Source organism: Nycticebus coucang, chromosome 9, assembly GCF_027406575.1.
Source record: "Nycticebus coucang isolate mNycCou1 chromosome 9, mNycCou1.pri, whole genome shotgun sequence".
Classification (NCBI taxonomy): domain Eukaryota; kingdom Metazoa; phylum Chordata; class Mammalia; order Primates; family Lorisidae; genus Nycticebus; species Nycticebus coucang.
The window spans coordinates 23,307,828-23,327,727 of record NC_069788.1 but is presented as its reverse complement, the minus strand read 5'-3'; the positions used below and the strand labels follow the sequence as shown (position 1 = coordinate 23,327,727).

General features: G+C 39.3%; 1 protein-coding gene across 2 annotated transcripts in view; it reads left to right on the top strand.

The window, feature by feature from the left end:
• The window catches only part of BEND6 (BEN domain containing 6), a 46,267-nt gene that overhangs the window by 1,326 nt on the left and 25,041 nt on the right, over nt 1–19,900 (top strand). For both annotated transcript variants that reach the window (XM_053603780.1, XM_053603781.1), the window contains exon 2: nt 16,049–16,268. In XM_053603780.1, the coding sequence (XP_053459755.1) occupies nt 16,149–16,268 (120 nt within the window). In that variant the 5' untranslated portion in view covers nt 16,049–16,148. The remainder of the gene's footprint in view (nt 1–16,048; nt 16,269–19,900) is intronic.

Genomic DNA, 19,900 nt, shown 5'->3' with positions numbered 1-19,900 from the left:
ACATACATATTACCATGTGTAAGTGTTAAAAGAAACCTAAAAAGCCATTGCTGAAGGCAGTTTCTTAATCCCGGATTTCATGATCGTGGAAAACAATGGGTATGTTTTCTTAATTGCAGCTGGTTTCCTAAAACAAAATAAACATTCAAATTGTTGACATGTTGCATCTCATTCATTGATTCAGTTGTTTGGGGTGAAGATGGAAAGGACTTTGCTTGCCGACTGTGTGTAAGGTGGGAATCTTGAGTGTCAGTGTGTAGGCTGCACTACCTGCCAGATAGGCTTCCTAGGTCCCTGGCACTCAGAGAGTGGGACTGCATCATATGCACATGGCTAAAGGTTTCTGCTACCGCAGCCCACTGCAGTGAGAAACCATATTCCCGGCCATTATGCAGAGGTTACTGAAGAGAATCCTGAAAGCCTGCAATGTGTAGCACATCAGGAAAGGGCAAATTTGCTACCGCATTGACTCAACAATGGAGTAACTTAAAACAACTAAACTGAATTTACCTTTTGCAGACATTGGGTGGAAATCACTAATAGAATCTAGGAAGGTCATCTTTTGCTTTACGCTTCTCATTGATTAAAATTTGTAAATGAGCTGAAATGGCCTACATATCCTAGAACAGAAAGTCAAAGACTACAGACACAGCATTGTAACCAAACTGCCCCAGACGCTTTGTTTTTAATAGCAAAAAGCAACTAAGTAGCATTTAAGGTTTTCTGAGCTGTTACTTTAGCACAGTTGTTGCCATCCTGAGTCTCCCTGTAGCCATTTATAAGTTTCAAGTGCACACAAGAACATCATTTATCTCTCTTGGCAGACGAATGCCACGCAATAGCATTATAGGTATTTCTTTTTTAGATGCATTCATTTCTGTTCTTTGCATCAGTTATCTTAAAGATAGTAATAGTAAGCCAACCAAATCCTTGAAAGAATTTAGCATGTGGTTCCTTTGTTATTTTTTGATTTGTTTGCTGCTAATTTATCATTTCCTTTTCCAAATAATGGCATATTATTAACTGCTTCTTTTTGTGTGTTCATGTAGTACCTAATGCATTGTGGAATTCAATAAATATTAAATTAGCCAAGCAGTCCATTTTGGAAGTTAATTTAGTAGAATTTATATTGTTTCTTTCTACGAGGTTTTCATTTAAAAAAAGAATAATTGGTGTGGGAAAATCACAAAAAGAGTTAAAGTTTGAGGGTTAGAGATGGAGGAGGAAGATCATGACTAAAAATTTTCATACCAAAAAATGGAAAAGCATAATAGAAAAGTATGTGTAATGTAATTTGTTGACTTTTTTATGACAGTGAGTTAGCATTGTCACCCAAGAAAAGACAAGAGGAGTTGGGAGAGATAGCAAGGAGAGTTTGATATCAAGTATACATATACAGAGTGATCCATTATACCCTTCTTCCCTTTAACTTCTCAACCAAATTGGAAATAGATGAGAGGGACCAAAAGGAGATAAAAATACTATATTAACTTTATTCAGGGTAAACTCAGATCGAAGACCCTGGCTTAGACTAAAAGCCGAAGTAGGGTATCTTATTTCTTTTCCCCTAATTCATCATGCCGACCTAGTCACAAAGAAAGAATGATAGGCTCCCCCAACACTAGGGCAGGAAGGAACCTGACCTGTACAGATTCCTACGTAAGACAACAGAGGCTAAAAAGAGCCTAACACTTTATGATCCATGAGGCAAACAGCGTGAGTGAGTAAGGGACAAACCATGTACGAGAGGGGGCTTTTATACGTCAGCCCTGCCCATCACTGGGCTGCCAGATCTTCCCTGATTTCCCTCATCACTAAGTCTTCCCACCCACCAAAGAGTGAGTAAGAAGCTTTAATAAAATGGCAGACACATTTTCAGTAGTGCTTTCCCAGAGGTGGGAATTTGTGAGACAGTTCCTCATGTATGGATCAAGAAAAAACGTCAGGAAAGAAGAAAAAATTTCACCCTAAGTTGTATAGCAACCAATTGTGTAAAAGGGAGAAATTGAAGATAGCCTCAAGTTTTAAGCTAGGGTGAAGGAATAGTAGTGTGAAGATATCCAGCAAGCCTATCCATGCAATTGTGGGTGGAGAGGTCAGAACCAGAAACAGATTTTGGAGTTGTGGAAAATGGAGGAAATGAACAAGGACGAGAAGCTGTAAACTTAGGAGACAGCTTCCATTTCTGGACTGGAGGATGGCAAAAGGCGGACAGGAAGATAGAAACCAAGTGGGGAATATTCCAGTTTAGTGGCTTAATAGAACACATGCACAATCGGGAGGACAAGGAGGGTAAGCACTGAGGACTGATGACTAGGAGACCCTGGAAACCTTCCAGAAGGCTGATTCATCATGGCAGGAGAGGCTAAAGCCAGACTTTAATAAGCTGAAGAGGGAATGAGAGATGAGAGGGAGAGGGCTGCTGTCTACAATCTGTGAAGAAATTTAACTCTAAAGGGGATGAGTAGAAAATCAAAGATTGAGTAAAGGCCAATGATGATCCTTTTGGCCCTATAGGGGTATTTGAACTACTTTTTTTTCTTTTAGACAGTGACTCACTCTGGAATCATAGTTGACAGCAACCTCAAACTCCTGGGCTCAAGCAATCTGCTTGCCTCAGCCTCCCATATAGCTGGGACTACAGGCCTGCACCACCACAACTAGCTAGCTACTTTTCTATTTTTTGGTAGAGATGGTGTCTCACTCTTGCTCAGGCAGGTCTCCAACTCCTGAGTTCAAGCAATCCACCTGCCTTGGCCTCCCAGAGTGCTAGGATTACGGGTGTGCACCACCATGCCTGGCCTTGAACACATTTCTAGGGAACTTGGGGGATGGAACTAGTGGTAGGAGAGGAAGAATTGAAGACAGAAAGAAAGCATGGTGTGGATTTGTGATTTAGCAAGTTGTTTTAACATACCTTCCTCTTCCCACCCACCAGCATTGGTTCTTTCTGCTCTCAGGCTGCTTTTATCTCTGCAGAGTTAGAATTGAGCCTGATTAGTTATGCTAGCTCTCTGCCCTTGGTTCTCCTCCCCACCAACCTTAGCTGCTAACACTCAGACTTGAGCAGCAATTGTTTGTTTGTTTGTTTTTTATTGGCCCGGGGCTGGGTTTGAACCCGCCACCTCTGGCATATGGGACCGGCACCCTACTCCTTGAGCCACAGGCACCGCCCTTGAGCAGCAATTGTTAAGGAAAGATAAGGAACGTCTTGGAATGTAGCATACATTGTCTGTGTTCATTACCAGCTTACATGCAAGTGAGTAAATTACCCAACTGGTAGTTACACAGGACGTTACGATGAACTATTACCCCCTTGAAAACTAAAATTCAGGTAAGAATGGCTCTATAAGTAAATTACTAGAAATAAATCATACTAATTTTGAACTGGTAGCCTACTTGTTTCTAGGTAAAGTGTTATATATGTGCTTATGTTAAAAGGCAAGGAATCTATATCATTTGGAAGAAGCTACCTCATCTGATATAACCTTGGAGGTGATTTCCAGCCACCAGAACCAGGCAAGCCATCATACAGGTGCATTATTATTATCTTTTTAATATTTGAGTTTTTGAAGGAAAAATAATTGCAATTTGGAGTAATAACAAATATTTTTTCCAGCAAATATTCCCTAGGAAAGAATTTTATACTTATTTTACCATAATAAAAACTTTTAAAATAGCCTAAAAGTATCATTATAAGAGAAAACATTTCAAATGGAAATTGTTCTTTTAACATTTTAGAAATTTTAGCATCTAATTAAGAGCTGTTGTTCTGTGGGTTGCCATGCTGAAGAATCCATGATAATACTGTGGAAAAAAATTTGTTCTTTTTTTTTTTTTTGTAGAGACAGTCTCACTTTATGGTCCTCAGTAGAGTGACATGGCATCACACAGCTCACAGCAACCTCCAACTCCTGGGCTTAAGCGATTCTGTTGCCTCAGCCTCCTGAGTAGCTGGGACGACAGGCGCCTGCCACAACGCCCGGTATTTTTTGGTTGCAGTTCAGCCGAGGCCAAGGTTTGAACCCGCCACCCTCGGTATATGGGGCCGGCGCCTTACCGACTGAGCCACAGGCGCTACCCAAAATTGTTCTTTTTTGTTAGCGTTACAGACTTTTCAAAAAAAAATCTGCTGATTTTGGGAGCATAAAATCATCAATACAATTGAATTTGTCTACTGTATAATGCTTTGCAGATAGTTTTTGAAAAGTAATCATTTATTGTCAGCAAGCAAATAGAATTCATTTATATAGTTTCCACATTGAGTATATAGGATTAGTCATGCAGCAAAATACTGAGTCATTTGGCCAGAAAATTTACTCATAGTTGTATGAACTGCCAATGGAAAATTTGAGAGCTGTTCATAAATCAAATTATAAAGCTCTTAGAGTTATAAGTCACTGAGAAGTATTGTTCATTATTATTCTGATAGTGTAAAATATTTCCACTATTTCTAAGAATGGGCAATTTACAAAAAGCAAGTGTGAAAGCTGAAGACATGGCTTTCTGGATCCTCAATGAACAATGCCATGTAAGTTATAAGCATTTGAATGTTCTCAACTAAAGAAAAAGAAAGTAAGGTACAAGGTTTATAGTTGGACAGTTCACATGTTATGCGATGAACAAAGTCTTGGTATCTTTTTTTAGGATATATGTCTATTTTATATTAGAGAGAGGGAAGAGAGTGCAGGGAGAGGTGAGAGAGGTGGGAACGGAGAGCAGGAAGTGAGAGAAAGCAGAGCACGGAGATGACCCTGGCATCCCAAAAGGAAGGAAGAATGCCAGCCCAGATGTCTTGACAATAAAACTACAGCGATATTGATTAGCTAGATTTCCTCTCCTTCTTAACAATAATTCTTTGTCATTTAGGATTTTTGCATCGAGTATTTTGTACTAATAGCTTTGTATGCTAGTACAGCAGTGCTGATGGCCTGAAAGAATGTCACAAAGAGGGCCCAGGTACCATGTGTACCAAGGAGAACAGAAAATTGTGATGAGTAACTGACAACTAATAAAAGATGTTTCAGGCTGGGCGTGATGGCTCACGCCTGTAATCCTAACACTCTGGGAGGCTGAGGTGCGTGGATTACTGGACCTCAGGAGTTTGAGACCAGCTCTATCAAGAGTGTGACCTCGTCTCTACTAAAAATAGAAAACTTAGGGCAGCACCTGTGGCTCAGTCCATAAGGCGCGGCCCCATATACCGAGGGTGGCGGGTTCAAGCCCGGCCCCGGCTGAACTGCAACCAAAAAAAATAGCTGGGCGTTGTGGCGGGCGCCTGTAGTCCCAGCTACTTGGGAGGCTGAGGCAAGAGAATCGCTTAAGCCCAGGAGTTGGAGGTTGCTGTGAGCTGTGTGATGCCATGGCACTCTACCGAGGACCATAGAGTGAGACTCTGTCTCTAAAAAAAAATTAAAAAAATTAAAAAAAAAAAATAGAAAACTTAGCCAGGCATTGTGGCAGGAGCCTGTAAGCTGAGCTTCTCAGGAGGCTGAGGCAAAAGATTCACTTCAGCCCCAAGAGACTGAGGTTGCTGTGGGGTATGATGATGCCACAGCACACTATCCAGGTTGATAGAGTGTGACTCTGTCTCAAAAAATAATTAAATAAATAAACAAGCAGAAGATGTTTTAATAACACATAGTTCCACAGGTTATTGAAATTATTCCAATGTAATGACATTCCATGAATTTAGGAAGAAAGAAAAGTACATCTTAAAATGTCTTTGAAGCCCCAAATACTTTATAGAGTAAAACAGGAAAACAAAGAGGAAACATGCTAAATTAAAAATATATAGTAGAGTTTTTATTTCAAAGACGAAAGCGGAAAGTCTAAAACCTTCCAACCAACAGCACTGGTCCTAAAGTCTAATCTTAGATTCACAGTCTACAAAGATTATTATAGTCTTAAGGCCTAAAGGAGGAACTAAAGGGGTTAGTATTAAACTCCCAGAAATTATTCCTAGATGTTCTGGTGAGTGTGGCAACCACTCTCCTAAATCTTGCTGCAAGCCACAGTTTACGAGGCTTTTCAACATTCAACAGCCGACTGTGGAGTCTGCAGACCTGGTAACTGGGGCTGTCAATCCCTCCAGGGTAATTCTGCACTCCACAGTGAGAAAGCCACCCATCCATACCGCCTGCTCAGCTCCACCTATTCATTATTTCTAGCTTTCCACCAGGTGTAGGATGCTGTGGTTTAAATGTTTGTCCTCTCCCCAACTCTTGTTAAAATTTGACTACCATTGTGACAGTATTAGGAGATAGAACCTTTGAGAGGTGATTGGGCCGTGAGGGCTCTGCCCTCATGAATGGATTAATGCTGCTCTCTTGGGAGTGGAAAGGGGCTAGTTTAGCCCCTTTCTTCTCTCTCTCTCCCCCTCTCTCAAATCTTCCACCATAGAATGACACAGCCAGAGGGCCCTCTCCAGATGCCAACCCCTTGATATTGGACTTCCCAGCCTCTAGAACTGTAAGCCTGTTCATTATAAATTCCTCAGTCTGTTGTATTCTATTATAGCAGCACAAACCAGACTAGGAAACCACCCTTGTCATCTTCGTGGACCTCTGTTCTCTCCCCACCACCATATTCCCAGGATGCTAAGTCTCAATGTCCCATCATCATGAATCATATTTTGTAACAGTTTGAAGCTGATTATTTCATTATGTGACTGTCTCACTCCAGTGGTGATCTCTCAGTCTGCCTAGTTCTGTTTCTTCCAAGTTTCCTTCTGACCCCCTAGGCTGTGAGGGTTTTGGTGATACAACATTCTCACGTTCCACACAGAAACAGACTTTGAATCAACATCATTTCCAGAGTGCCTCAGACACCTCCAGGCCCAGTGGCCACTGTTTTTTTGCAGGATTTCATTTTGTGGCCATTTGTAAGGAGACAGGAACCCACTTTGAGAAACTATTGCAGGGCTATAGTGAATGTGCCAGACTCCCTCATGGTTTGCCATCTGGTGAGCTGTTAAGTCTTGGTCTTAGTCCCTGCGTTAAGGGACACCAGCAGCAACCTGAGAGTTGGTTGGTATGATCCTTATTCACTTGTTTTCCTCACCCGAAAGGCAGAGGATGACATGCTCTGATCTTCCTCATTACTGAATGACTACCTTGGTGTGGAAACCTAATTATGTGTAATAATAGCGAACACTTATTTAGTACCTGCTCTCTGCTGGACCATTGCTAAATGCTTTACATGCACTTACTTAATTCTCACAGCAACCATGGGTAAGGTATTAACTCTTATCCCTATTTCATAGATAAGAATCCTTGGGCTTAGAGATGTAAGGAGCTCCCCCAAGATCACACAGCTAGAATGTGGCATAAAGATTCTCCAGCACTGCAAAAACCATTTCTGTTGCATGTTTTTCATCTGCACTGCCTCCCTGTCCACAGCAGCCTTTCCCCCAAAGGAATTCCTCTTAGTTGGGGCTTGCTGGGCAGCTGCACTTCCTCTCTTCTGACTCTCCATACCCAGATTAATGAGAACTAGCCCAACACTCCAGAAATAGCGGATGTTTTCTGGTACACAAGGGATATAGTCCTCTCCTTTAATCTGAAGGGAATTTACTTAGACCACTTCTCCTAATCCTTCCACCAAACAAGACTCCTTTTATTAAAAATTTATATTTTTTTACTTCTGCCATTTCATTGCCATGCCTCCATCACTAGCCACTTGGGTAAATTTGACCCAGAACAACCTCCAGAAAGCTAAAGAAGCTTGGGGTAGAGGGCAGGCATGCTCCAATTTGGGAAAAGGCCTCTCTTGGAAATAACCTGGCTGTCCTTCATAAAAGGGCTAGCAATAGTAATTTTTTTCTTTATAATTTTACATAAGATTGGGGTTTATCTAATATAGCATCATAGGCATCAAGGCTAATTTGCTATGTTTCTTGAAGCCCTCCCCTCTCACCACTGTTGAAAATACCACCCCCTCTACACTTACATGTTTGATCTAAGCATACATGAAGGGAATCTGCTTGTATTTTCTTCCATTAATAATAAAAATACTGTTAAAAAGTAACGTGCTACTAATATACCTAACATATTAACATAATAGAGTAGTATTATTATTCCCATTTCACAGATAGAGAAGCAGAGGCACAAAAAATGTTCATAGGTGGGAAATATTAGAGCTAGGGCTATGGACCCAGACAATGTGGTTCTAAAACCTATGTTTTTAACCACTTATGTGACCATCTAATATATCTGGAAGAGATTTTAGACTGAAACACTATCTCCAACTACCTACATAGCAAACCTTTACTTCTATTAGAAAAAAAGAAAAGTACTTCATTAAACTTTCTGTCCTTTCCTAGAAGGACAAATTTGTTCTTCTCTTTCTTTGTACATGATATACATTTGCCCAAGGTTTTGTCTCCCCATGACTCCTTGAGCAACTTCCCTACCGTAGAATCAAGGCCTCACAACATTGTCACAAAATGCCATTGTTGGCAAGTCTTCCATTCCTCTCCACTCCTGAACCTCGAGGTTAGGTTAGGTTTGAACTCACTGGACACATCTATTCTTCCTTGCATAGCATCCTGGGCCTTGGCCAGCTTAAATAGTTCCATTCCATCTCCATGGGCTTCCTTCTTTGATCAATATTCATATTTGCATTCTCCACCCTCAGCTAGTTTCCTAGTCAATATTCATATTTGCATTCTCCACCCTCAGCTAGTTTCCTAGTCACTCAATACATGTAACAAAAAGACGGTGGCCTCTTACATTCCCTTCCAGTTTTACCACTCCATAACTCTAGTGATAGAAAAATGCTATTGCTCATCAATACTGTATATATGAACATATTTTTCAAATTACCTAGATATAGGAGGTAGGGAAATAACTTGATGAAAATTCATAATGTAGCTGACCATTCTTTTTTATTTTAATGTTGCTTCAGGGTGGTATGAAAGAATATTAGAGTGAGAAGAGACATGATTGGGCTTGCACCTATAGCTCAAGCGGCTAAGGCGCCAGCCACATACACCAGAGCTGGCAGGTTCAAATCAAACCCGGGTCTGCCAAACAACGGTGACAGCTACAACCAAAAATAGCCAGGCATTGTGGCGAGCACCTGTAGTCCCAGCTACTTGAGAGGCTGAGGCAAGAGAATTGCTTAAGCCCAGGAGCTGGAGGTTGCTGTGAGCTGTGATGTCACAGCACTCTACCCAAGGTGACAGCTTGAGGCTCTGTCAAAAAAAAAAAGAAGAAGAGACATGATTAGAATAAGTGAGGGGAAAAAAATACTTACTACAATTTATTAGGTAAATTATCTGAAATATGTGATTCAACACATTAATTGTTTAGACTTAAAATTTTGAGAGTATAAAAGTACAAAAGTAATGAAGACATTGGTAAATGTTCACCAGTTATTTCTGTAATACATGGGATAAGGGAATAGATATTTCAAACAGAAATTAGCTTGTCTTTTCATGTTATAATTGCTTAGATAAATTAATATTTGAAAATTGAATCACCCCATGATTTTTCTGCATAGGCATTAATTATCAGATCAGAATTATGACCTTCTATGAATTTTAAAAAATCGGTCTAGAAGTTATCAATGTCCTAGAATACATTTACTTAAAGCAAAAAGTGTAACAATCTTATGTTGCTTTCAAGATGAATAGAATATTCTACATTGATCAAAACAGTGTGAAGTGGAAGACATTTTACATAGTTATCCAAAAATAGAACTTTTAATTGATTTTACTCTTCGTTAGGCTTAACTTTGTATCTGTGTTGACAAATGGAGGGGAAGGGCCTGTAATTATTGGGGGGACAGGTGGTTACAGAATAAAAGCTGAGAAGAAAATGCTTGGAGGCCCTAGCACCATAGGAATATTTGCTAGTCCCTCTGAGTTTGTCATATAATTTCTTATGCACACTTTCACATGATTCTGCCCATGGCTGCAGGCTTTTCGCTGACAATTGATGGGGATAAATGGCACTGTGAAAGAACAGTCAAAGATGGTCTTCCACTGTTCCCAGCCTCTGATTTCTGTGCTGTTGCCTCTCTGCTGTTTAAGTCTTCTTGGTGAACACACTAAGGTGGATGTAAGCCAGTCACACTATTTAATTTTAGATGAGACAAAGCATTTAGCACTTGATTCTTTTGCCAGGTCAGAAGCAACAGAGAGACTCTGGTAGAGATGATGAAGCTGAAGTGTGTGCAGCCAATGGTACTAGCAATGCTGGGAGTATTGATCCAGTGGTAGAGATCTCAGCGCTTATGCATGAAGAGAAGAGCAAAAGATAGGGATTTTCCCTCTCTTCTTAGAGCTTTTTTACCACTGGAAGTAAAGCTTGATCCATGGTAGGATGGACTGTACCAGAACTTGGATATCAGACATACCAGCCTTATCCAATAGAGCAGTAATACCCCAGTAAACAAATAGTGTAGGTCAAGGCACATTGTCGGAATCATGTATCCATAGGGAGAGAACAGGTGGAAGCCCTGGCAGCAGAAGGAATCTCCTGGCTGGCAATAAATAGACACCCAGACAGTCAGGAGGTACAAGATCTTCATATGTTATATCAGTCAGCGTTCTGGCACGGTAACAGATGGCCTGCTAAAATTAGGATGATTTGAGAAGATTTTAAACAAAGGACTGTTTGAGAAGGTATGGGCTGAGTATAGGGGAATCAGAGGGATAGTGTTGGACCTCAGGACCAGTCAGAGTGGAAATGTTACCAGCCCTCAACCAGAGAGAGAGAGGTCGTGGTCGTCACAGCCTGAAAGGAGAGAGTCACCTAGACAGGCCTACTGTGAAATGTGAGGTGACACCACAGAAGGGAAGCCAGGAGGATAATCTCTCCTGACTCACCACCCTCCTTCCTTCTGATCTTCTGTGTGGACACTCACTGATTAAACTCTGCTGAAAAGAGGGCAAGGGAGCCCAAGCAGGTCAGCCTCCGGGTTTAGTGGAATAAAGAAGGCTGGAGAAGGAATCTGGAGGGACAAGGAAAGGATCTTCAGCACTGGTGTCTGACTAAGAAACACTTGATAAGCAAACCAAGACCCCAGTCCCTGGGGGAATGGGACTACAGGGCAGAAACTTAGGCATGGAGGGCCAGGTCGGGGACTTAGTCAAATGAAAAAAGCAACAGCCTAGTTATTGGAACTGATAATTCATTTCTCAGTTCTGGCTCAAGACCTTCTTTAGCCTGCTGATGGGTTAGCAACCAGGAGCAGTTATCAGGGTCCACTGGGACCTCAGTTCTTTCATCTGACTAATACTGGTATCTATCTCAGAGGTTAGCACAGGTTAAATACATAGAATAGCACCTTATATATTAAATACTCAGTAGACTATATTAAATACTCAGTAGACATTAGCTATATTTTTATGCATATTAAGTGAAGGAAACAGGATTTAGAAAAATCTGAGGATGCCATATATAGAGCAGTACAGGGAGCCAAATAAATTCCTTTCCTCATATGATAATGGTCACACATATGACAACACATGGTTCCACTGTTTTCTTTGTTTAATTTGCATGAGTAAAAGTATATCCGCAAACTCTGACCAGATAACAATGTTTTCCTTTCCTTTCCCATCATGGAAATTTTAAAGTGATTCAGGTCTGTAGTCCCTCACACACACTTAATGTTTCTTAGCCTCCCGCAGACTCTCTAACTCAGTCTAAGTGACGCTGTCATAGTTGGCAGCACTGTTGAACCATCCCAAAGTTTTCTGAGCATCTTTTTAATCATGATATTGCTGGAACCATTTGGAAATTGAATGTTTTTTATATCACTTGAAAATGAGGAAAGTAAAAAGAGTGAGTGGAAATGCTCCTTAGTGGACATTAGTAAAACCTAGTAATTTCCCTCCAGAAGTCGTGTCACTTTGATGAGAAAGCCATCCACATGTTTGTTCTGCTCAGTGGAGCACTGCTGGAGTGTTGGCATTTTCAGAATGTCCCCAGTCATGTAAAGCCATTCAGATCTTCACTTCTCTTCCTCTAGTTACGTATGTAACTAAAAATAAATAATATGAACATCTCCCTCCTCCATGCCCCACCTTGTTCAGTGGCTAAGCTGAAACTGGTAGCCCACTTCACAGAGATCATTAAGCCATCCACTGAGTACTTAGCATTATGTTAGCACTATTTTCCCTGCACTTTGCAGTTCATTTAGAGGTCAGTTCATACTCTGACCTGCGTACTGCAAGGGACCATTTATGTCTATATGATGTTGAACAATGAAGTTCACAAGCTCGTCCTAGAAAAAGGGCTACATACCTCATTGCTCAATATCACCACGGTCACCTCTAGTGACCATAGTGATATTCAGCAAAGGAGTATACAGCACTTTTTCTAGGATGAGCTTGCAAACTTGTCTGACCTCATACATTCCAAAATGTATATGTATAGAAAGCAATCCAAAACTTTTCAAACCTATGGAAGGGCATTTAGGTTCTGTTGTGATGGTATACTTGACTTTCAGATTTTTAATTTAATTCATGATAGAGAACTTATATTCAAATACAAAGACAGCGGAAACATCTGAATTATACTTTGATATTCATTTAGTTTCCTTAAGTTTGGTGATTTTTGTTTCTCGGAATGGCTTTTGAATTCCTATATTAGTTGTGCCATGATTTATTGAAGTTAAACGTAAATGCATTGAGAACTTATATTTTATTAACTTTATTGACTTCATTGGTTACAAAGCTCTCCTTTCAATGTTGTATTTCTTAAATACTGTGTTTTTCATGATTTGGCTTGCTTAGGACATTGTCTTTCAAACTTTGAGGATTGTATCTCACTTATATAGGACTACAGGGCAGAAACTTAGGCATGGAGGGCCAGGTCGGGGACTTAGTCAAATGAAAAAACAACAAATTAAAAGCAGATTAATGCGCTTTGGCCACCACTTTCAAAAAAGAAATAGAGCAGATAGGATAAAGTGAGAGATGCATTGTATGTAGTAAGATTAAACAAGTTTCATGAAATTTGCAATTGCATATTTGTGTGTTTTATGGATCCAAATGTATTTTTTACTATGAGCTGCATTCAAAAGAAGATTGAAAGTCATTGGCTTGATTACATATCTTGAGTGTAACTATGGCTCGGGTGACATTTTATCCCAACCCCTGCAACTGTTAATGAAATGCTCTTTGAGAAAATAAATAAAGGGGGGGGGGAGATAACAACATGGTAATTTTTTTACTAGTTATCAAGAACTGGTAGTATTTAATATTTAGCCATATTCATAATATTCCTTCTGAATTTGCTAATTGGCTGGTAACATAAACATTAAATCTCCTGTTTATGAATGTTCTACCAGAATATTAATCTGAAATCTATTGAAAAGTAGACATTTTAGGGTGGTGCCTGTGGCTCAGTGAGTAGGGCGCCGGCCCCATATACCGAGGGTGGCGGGTTCAAACCCAGCCCCAGCCAAACTGCAACAAAAAAATAGCCGGGCGTTGTGGCGGGTGCCTGTAGTCCCAGCTGCTCTGGAGGCTGAGGCAGGAGAATCACCTAAGCCCAGGAGTTGGAGGTTGCTGTGAGCCGTGTGATGTCATGGCACTCTACCAAGGGTGGTAAAGTGAGACTCTGTCTCTACAAAAATAAAATAATAAAATAAAATGAAAGTAGACATTTTAAATAAAGTCTGATGTGTCCACACCTGGTTGGTCTTGAGCGAACTGTGTGTTTGTGAAGAAACTTGAAGATTTGCTCCTTGACCAAATCATACCAGCAGAAGAAAAGTTTAATACCCCTAAAGATAATATATGTAATAACTGTTTTGTAAACTAACTTGGATTTTTTTTTTCAATTTTTTGCTGTGGTAAAATACACATAACATAAAATTTTCCATCTTAGCCATTTTTAAGTGTGGAGTTCAGTGGTATTAAGTACATTCAAATTGTTATGCAACCATCACCATCCAGCTCCAGGATACTTTTTATCTTGCAAAACTGAAGCTCTATACTCACTAAATAATAATAATAACTTCCCATTCCCCTCGACCCTCAGCTCCTGGCAATCATCATTCTACTTTCTCTTTCTGTGAATTGGACTACTCTAAGTACCTCGAACAAGTGGAATCGTATTTTTCTTTGTATTTTTGAAGCTTGCTTATTTCAGTTAACATGATGTCATGAAGTTCATCCATGTTGTAGCCTGCATCAGAATTTCTTTTCTTACAAGGCTGAATAATATTACATGATATGTACATACCCCATTTTGCTTATTTTTTCATGTATTGATAATCACTTGGGTTGCTTCCCCCTTGTAGCTATTGTGACTAATGCTGCTATGAACATGGATATATAAGTATTTCTTTGAGAGCCTGCTTTCAATTCTTTTGCATATACACCCAGAATGCAATGGCTGGGTCATCTGGTAATTATATTTTTAATTTTTTGAGGAACTACTATACTGTTTTATATCAGTGGTCTTATTTTACATTACCACAAACAGTGCTTATGGGTTCCAATTTCTTCATATTCTTATCAACACTTGTAATTTTGGGAATCTGAGGCAAGACGGTCTCTTAAGCTCAGGAGTTTGAGGTTGATGTGAGCTGTGATGATGTAATGGCACTCTACCCAGAGTGAGACTCTGTCTCAAACAATAATAACAAAACACACACACACACACACACACACAAAAATAACAAAAAAAATAATAATAACATATAGTTCTGCTTCAGGATGATTCCTATAGGCTGTATAAGGTGGCTCTCAACTCACAAGAAAGCAAGTCACAAAAATTAGAAAACTTGAGTCTTGTATTTCATCAGAGCAGAATTCATTCACAAAAATAAAAGATGGAGATGAGCCTGCAAATACAAGTTTCTTTGTGACTCATTTATTAGCCAAGCAAGGAAAGCCATTTACTCAGAGTGGGAGTTAATTAAATCCTGCTTGACTGCAGTAGTTGAAGGCTTGTGTTCAGAAAACATAAATTGACTTTGGACTATTAGCCTTTCAGCAAAAACAGTTGCTCAAAGATTTGGGAATATTGATAGCAACATAATAATCAATTAAAGAACAAGGCAAGTAACTTTGAGGTTTTCTTGTTCCTTGATCAGTCAATGGAGGTTACTGCTCAGTTGTTTTTATTTGAGGAACAAATTCTGAGTTTAGCATGACTGAGAAATTATCCTTTATAAATACTCTTTGTGAAACAACTGTGGGGAAAACTATTTTCAAAGAAATTGAGAAAAGACTAATTTAGTATAACCTGAAGTGGAATCTACAAAGATGTGTCACAACTGATGGTGGTTAAATATGAGTATATTTCTGCTTTAAATTAAGCAGAAAAAGGCTTAATTTACAGAGCTTATGAAAACATAAGGTTTAAAGCCTTTAGTTATTCATTTTATTACCTATCAGCAGGTAATTTTCAGAAAATATTTGAACCTATCATTTGTATTTTTTAAAAAGTATTGAAATATAATTCATATACCATGTAATTCATTCATTTAAAGTGTACAACATGGTGGTTTTTGTATATTCACAAGATTTTCCAACTATTACTGTAATTCAATTTTTTTTTTTTTTTAAGAGATAGACTCTCACTTTGTCACCCTCGGTAGAGTGCTGTGGTGTCACAGCTCATAGCAACCTCCAGCTCTTGGACTTAGGCGATTCTCCTGCCACAGCCTCCTGAGTAGCTGGCACCCACCACAATACCCAGCTATTTTTTATTGCAGTTTGGCTGGGGCCAGGTTTGAACCGGCCACCCTCGGTATATGGAGCCGGTGCCCTACTCACTGAGCCACAGTGCTGCCCCCTGCAATTTAATTTTTTAAACAGTTTTGTTCCCTCTAAAAGAAACTTGTAAAGATGAAAGAAATTTGGACTATGTAATTTTCTGAAAACTTATTGCATCATGGAACATATACATACTTACGAGGATGATGAAATTAGAAGACTTTGAATCAAGTGGAAATGTATACTGAATTGGTCAGTGGAAGAAAGAACAATAGGAAGCATTTAGTGAAAGTAGTTTACCTGTCTAGTACCATTGTGAAACATACAGTTGTAAATATATTATTTGTCCTTTGTTTTGTTTTTAAGGGAAGACATTAACTTTTGGGCCACATGCAGAATAGCATCATCTACATGGATATTTCTTCCTCCCAGGATCTCAGAAAACCTTTGATAACGAATTGAGAAAATGCAGAAGATCTTTCCAACAGATGAAATTGCCAATACTCAAGCTTTTAGAAAAGGAAAGAGGAAAAGGACAGAGACAATGGACTTAGAAAATGCAAATAATGACCTGGATAAAGGACAGGTTGGTTTTTTTGGTGCCTTGATTCAGTTTCATTATCTTAATCATAATTCCATGATTCATAAATTTCATCATTTATTAGTACTTTCCCTTCCTCTGTTATTTCATTCTTCCTTTTAATTCTTTATTCAAGTGAAGGAATATAATTTCATGTTCTATTTTTAATGTTGGACAAGTTAGGTTAGGATCATAACAAACTCAACAGACAACTTACCTGCTTCTGTATAAGTCTGACCAAATATGCTGTTGTTCAGACTTTCCTTGATATTCTTGGAATTTAAAGATCAGCAAACTGTCAGAAACTATTTTTTCCTCATCAAAAATATTAGAAAGATTAGAATACTTATTTTTTAAGACTTACAGTTTTTCTTTCTAGATCCCATTTTCTGGCCCATTCTCATCACTGGTCTGGTCAGATCCCTCACTTATTTCTATTTATTCATTTGTTCATTTTTCATCTGAATTTCCCATTCCCATTCACCACCTATTCGTTTTCTTTTCTTTTCTTTTTGGAGACAGAGTCTCACTCTGGGGCCCTTGGTAGAGTGCCATGGAATCATTGCTCACAACAACTCAGACTCTTGGATTCAGGTGATCCTCTTGCCTCAGCCTCCCAAGTAGCTGGGACTATAGGTGTGCACCACAATGCCCAGCTGGTTTTTTTCTATTTTTAGTAGAGACATGGTCTCGCTCTTTCTCAGGCTGGTCTCAAACTCTTAAGCCCAAGCAATCCATCTGCTTTGGCTTCCCAAAGTGCTAGAATTACAGGCGTGAGCCACCCTGCCTGGCCTCACCACCCCTACTTTGAACAACTGGTCCATGTGTTCATCGTGTACTCTTTATTTGTGTATTTTTGTAATACACATATCTGTGTCTTTTTTTATGTCTACGTAGTGTTTATGTTCATGACTTCTTATTTATTTGAACAATCATATTATTTTGCTTTAAAATATTTTTTAAACAGTGAAAACACATCCCTGTCTCCCAGCCTCTTTGTGTCTGCCCCACCCCTCACTACCAGTAGCCTCATTTATTGCTTTCTTGTTTATCCTTCCAGTGTTCAAATAAAGCACGTATGAATATACATTCTTATCCCCCTTTTGGCACAAAATTAACTTACTATATATTATGCCTTGAACTTTCTCTTTTTATTTAATATATTTTCAAGATCTTTCCATTGTATTGAGAGCTTTCTCTTTTTTACAGCTCCATGGTATTGCACCATGTGCATGCACCATCCTTTATTTAACTGGTTCACTATGAAGGTTTTGAGTTGTTTCAAATTTTTTTTTTTTGTTAGAGACAGTCTCACTTTATCACCATGGCATCACAGCTCACAGCAACCTCCAACTCCTAGGCTCAGGCGATTCTCCTGCCTTAGTCTCCCGAGTAGCTGGGACTATAGGTCCCGCCACAACGCCGGCTATTTTTTTTTTTTTTAACGCCGGCTATTTTTTGTTGCAGTTTGGCTGGGGCTGGATTTGAACCTGCCACCCTTGGTATATGGGGCCAGCGCACTACCCACTGAGCCACAGGCACCATCCTCTAATTTTTTAAAATTAAAAACCATACTATACTGTACAACTTTATACATCATTCAGTAGTACATTGGTATTAAAATATAGACCTTCATCTGTTTCTGATTTTTTTCAATCAGCATTATTTTTTAGTTACATTTTATTATGTATATTTTAGGTATACAACATGATGTTACAGGATTCAAATAGAGAGTAAGATGGTTACTATAGTGAAGCAAATTAACATATCCATCATCTCACATAATTAGTCACTGTTTAAAATTTTTGTTATAAGAGAAGCTAAGATGTACTCCTTTAGCATGAATCCCACATATAGTACAATTGTATTAATTATAGTCCTCATGTGAATTAGATTTCTAGACTTGTTCATTCTATATCTCTGCTACTTTCTATCCTTTGACCAGTGTTTTATTCTTTATTTCTATTTCAGATGGGGTTTTTTTTAGATTCCAGATATAAGTGAGAACATGTAATATCTTTCCTTCTGTGTTTGGCCTATTCGTTTAACATAGTATCCTCTAGTCTTAGCGACATTGTGACACATAGGAAAATCTTATTCTTTTTAGGACTGAATAATGTTACACACATACACACACACACCATAGTTTCCATTGTCCATATTGTCCGTTGACAGACCCCTTGGTTGTTTTCATAAGATCAGCACTGCTTGTAACATCTGCCTATATGGTTACATACACATCTGATCCTTTGCGTCTAGCTACTGCATAGCGCCATGTTTTATTATCTTTTCCTCCACTGATGAATAATCAGATTGACTCCAGCATCTTGCTGCCACAATGACAAAATAAATATTGTCATATGGGTCCCTGTCAGAAACGGTGAGAGAATTTCTCTGGGATAAATACATAGGAGAGTGATTTATGGCTTACAAGTTATGTGTTTACTTCCAGTCCACTTGACTGGATATTATAAGAATGTTTTCCAGAATGTTCAATCAGTCTTCATGCCCACAAGCAGAGCATAAGGGGCTTCTATATTTGTACTTCCCTATGACCACTTATCATTAATATCTATATTTCTAATTTTTGCCAGATCAGTAAAAATGATATCTCACTGCTTTAATCCTCTGGTGCAGGTTTTGAGGGGAGCTCAGGGGATGTTTGAAGGGTAAAATCGTCACATGCTTTTGAGGGCAGTATTCTAGCTTCTTTAGGAAAAGGCTGATAGCTTCTAAACTAATTGTTTCTATTTGATTCCATTGCAAATCACTATAGCCAGAGATGGCATTTGGTCATAGATCGTGAGCTTGAAAAGTCTCCTCTTCTGTTATGTCATCTGTGCTCTGCTTCTGTTCTCTCCAATTTATGACAGTTACCTGAAGGTCACATGAAACCAAAAGGTTAATGTTAAAACGGTGAATCTGAAGCTTACCACTAGGCTACATCCCATTGTCCGGCAGAGAACACTTAATAAGAAGCTCTTGAGGGCTCGGCACCTGTAGCATAGTGGTTACAGCACCAGCCACATACACAGAGCCTGGTGGGTTCAAACCCGGCCCAGGCCAGCTAAACAACAATGACAACTGCAACAAAAAAAATAGCTGGGCGTTGTGGTGGGTGCCTGTAGTCCCAGCTACTTAGGAAGCTGAGGCAAGAGAATCGCTTAAACCCAAGAGTTTGAGGTTGCTATGAGCTGTGACGCCACAGCACTCTACTGAAGGCAACATAGCCAGACTCTGTCTCCAAAAAAAAAAGAATAAGAAGCTCTTGAGAAAGCCTGGAGGATACAGTCTTACCTTCTAGGCTAGTTAGATATAGAAGTAATGGACTTTTCAAACCTTGAAGATTTAGCATCACTGAACTCTCAATTTAGATTGCATGCTGTGTTCAGAGACAGCTTTCCGTGTCTGCTTGCAAACTGGCTACCGCTGAAGAGTAGTCGATGATACACACCCACATTCTTTCTCCAGTAACAAGTAGTTTAGAAGCTAATAGGCATGCGGCCTGCCTTCAACTGACTTTCAGGGACAGTTTTACCAAATACGTCACCAAGTCTAACAAGAGTCAGTGGCTTTCCTATGTGCTTTTCTATATCTTTGCCTTTTTGCCTACCACCTGACCAATTAAATAATTCAAA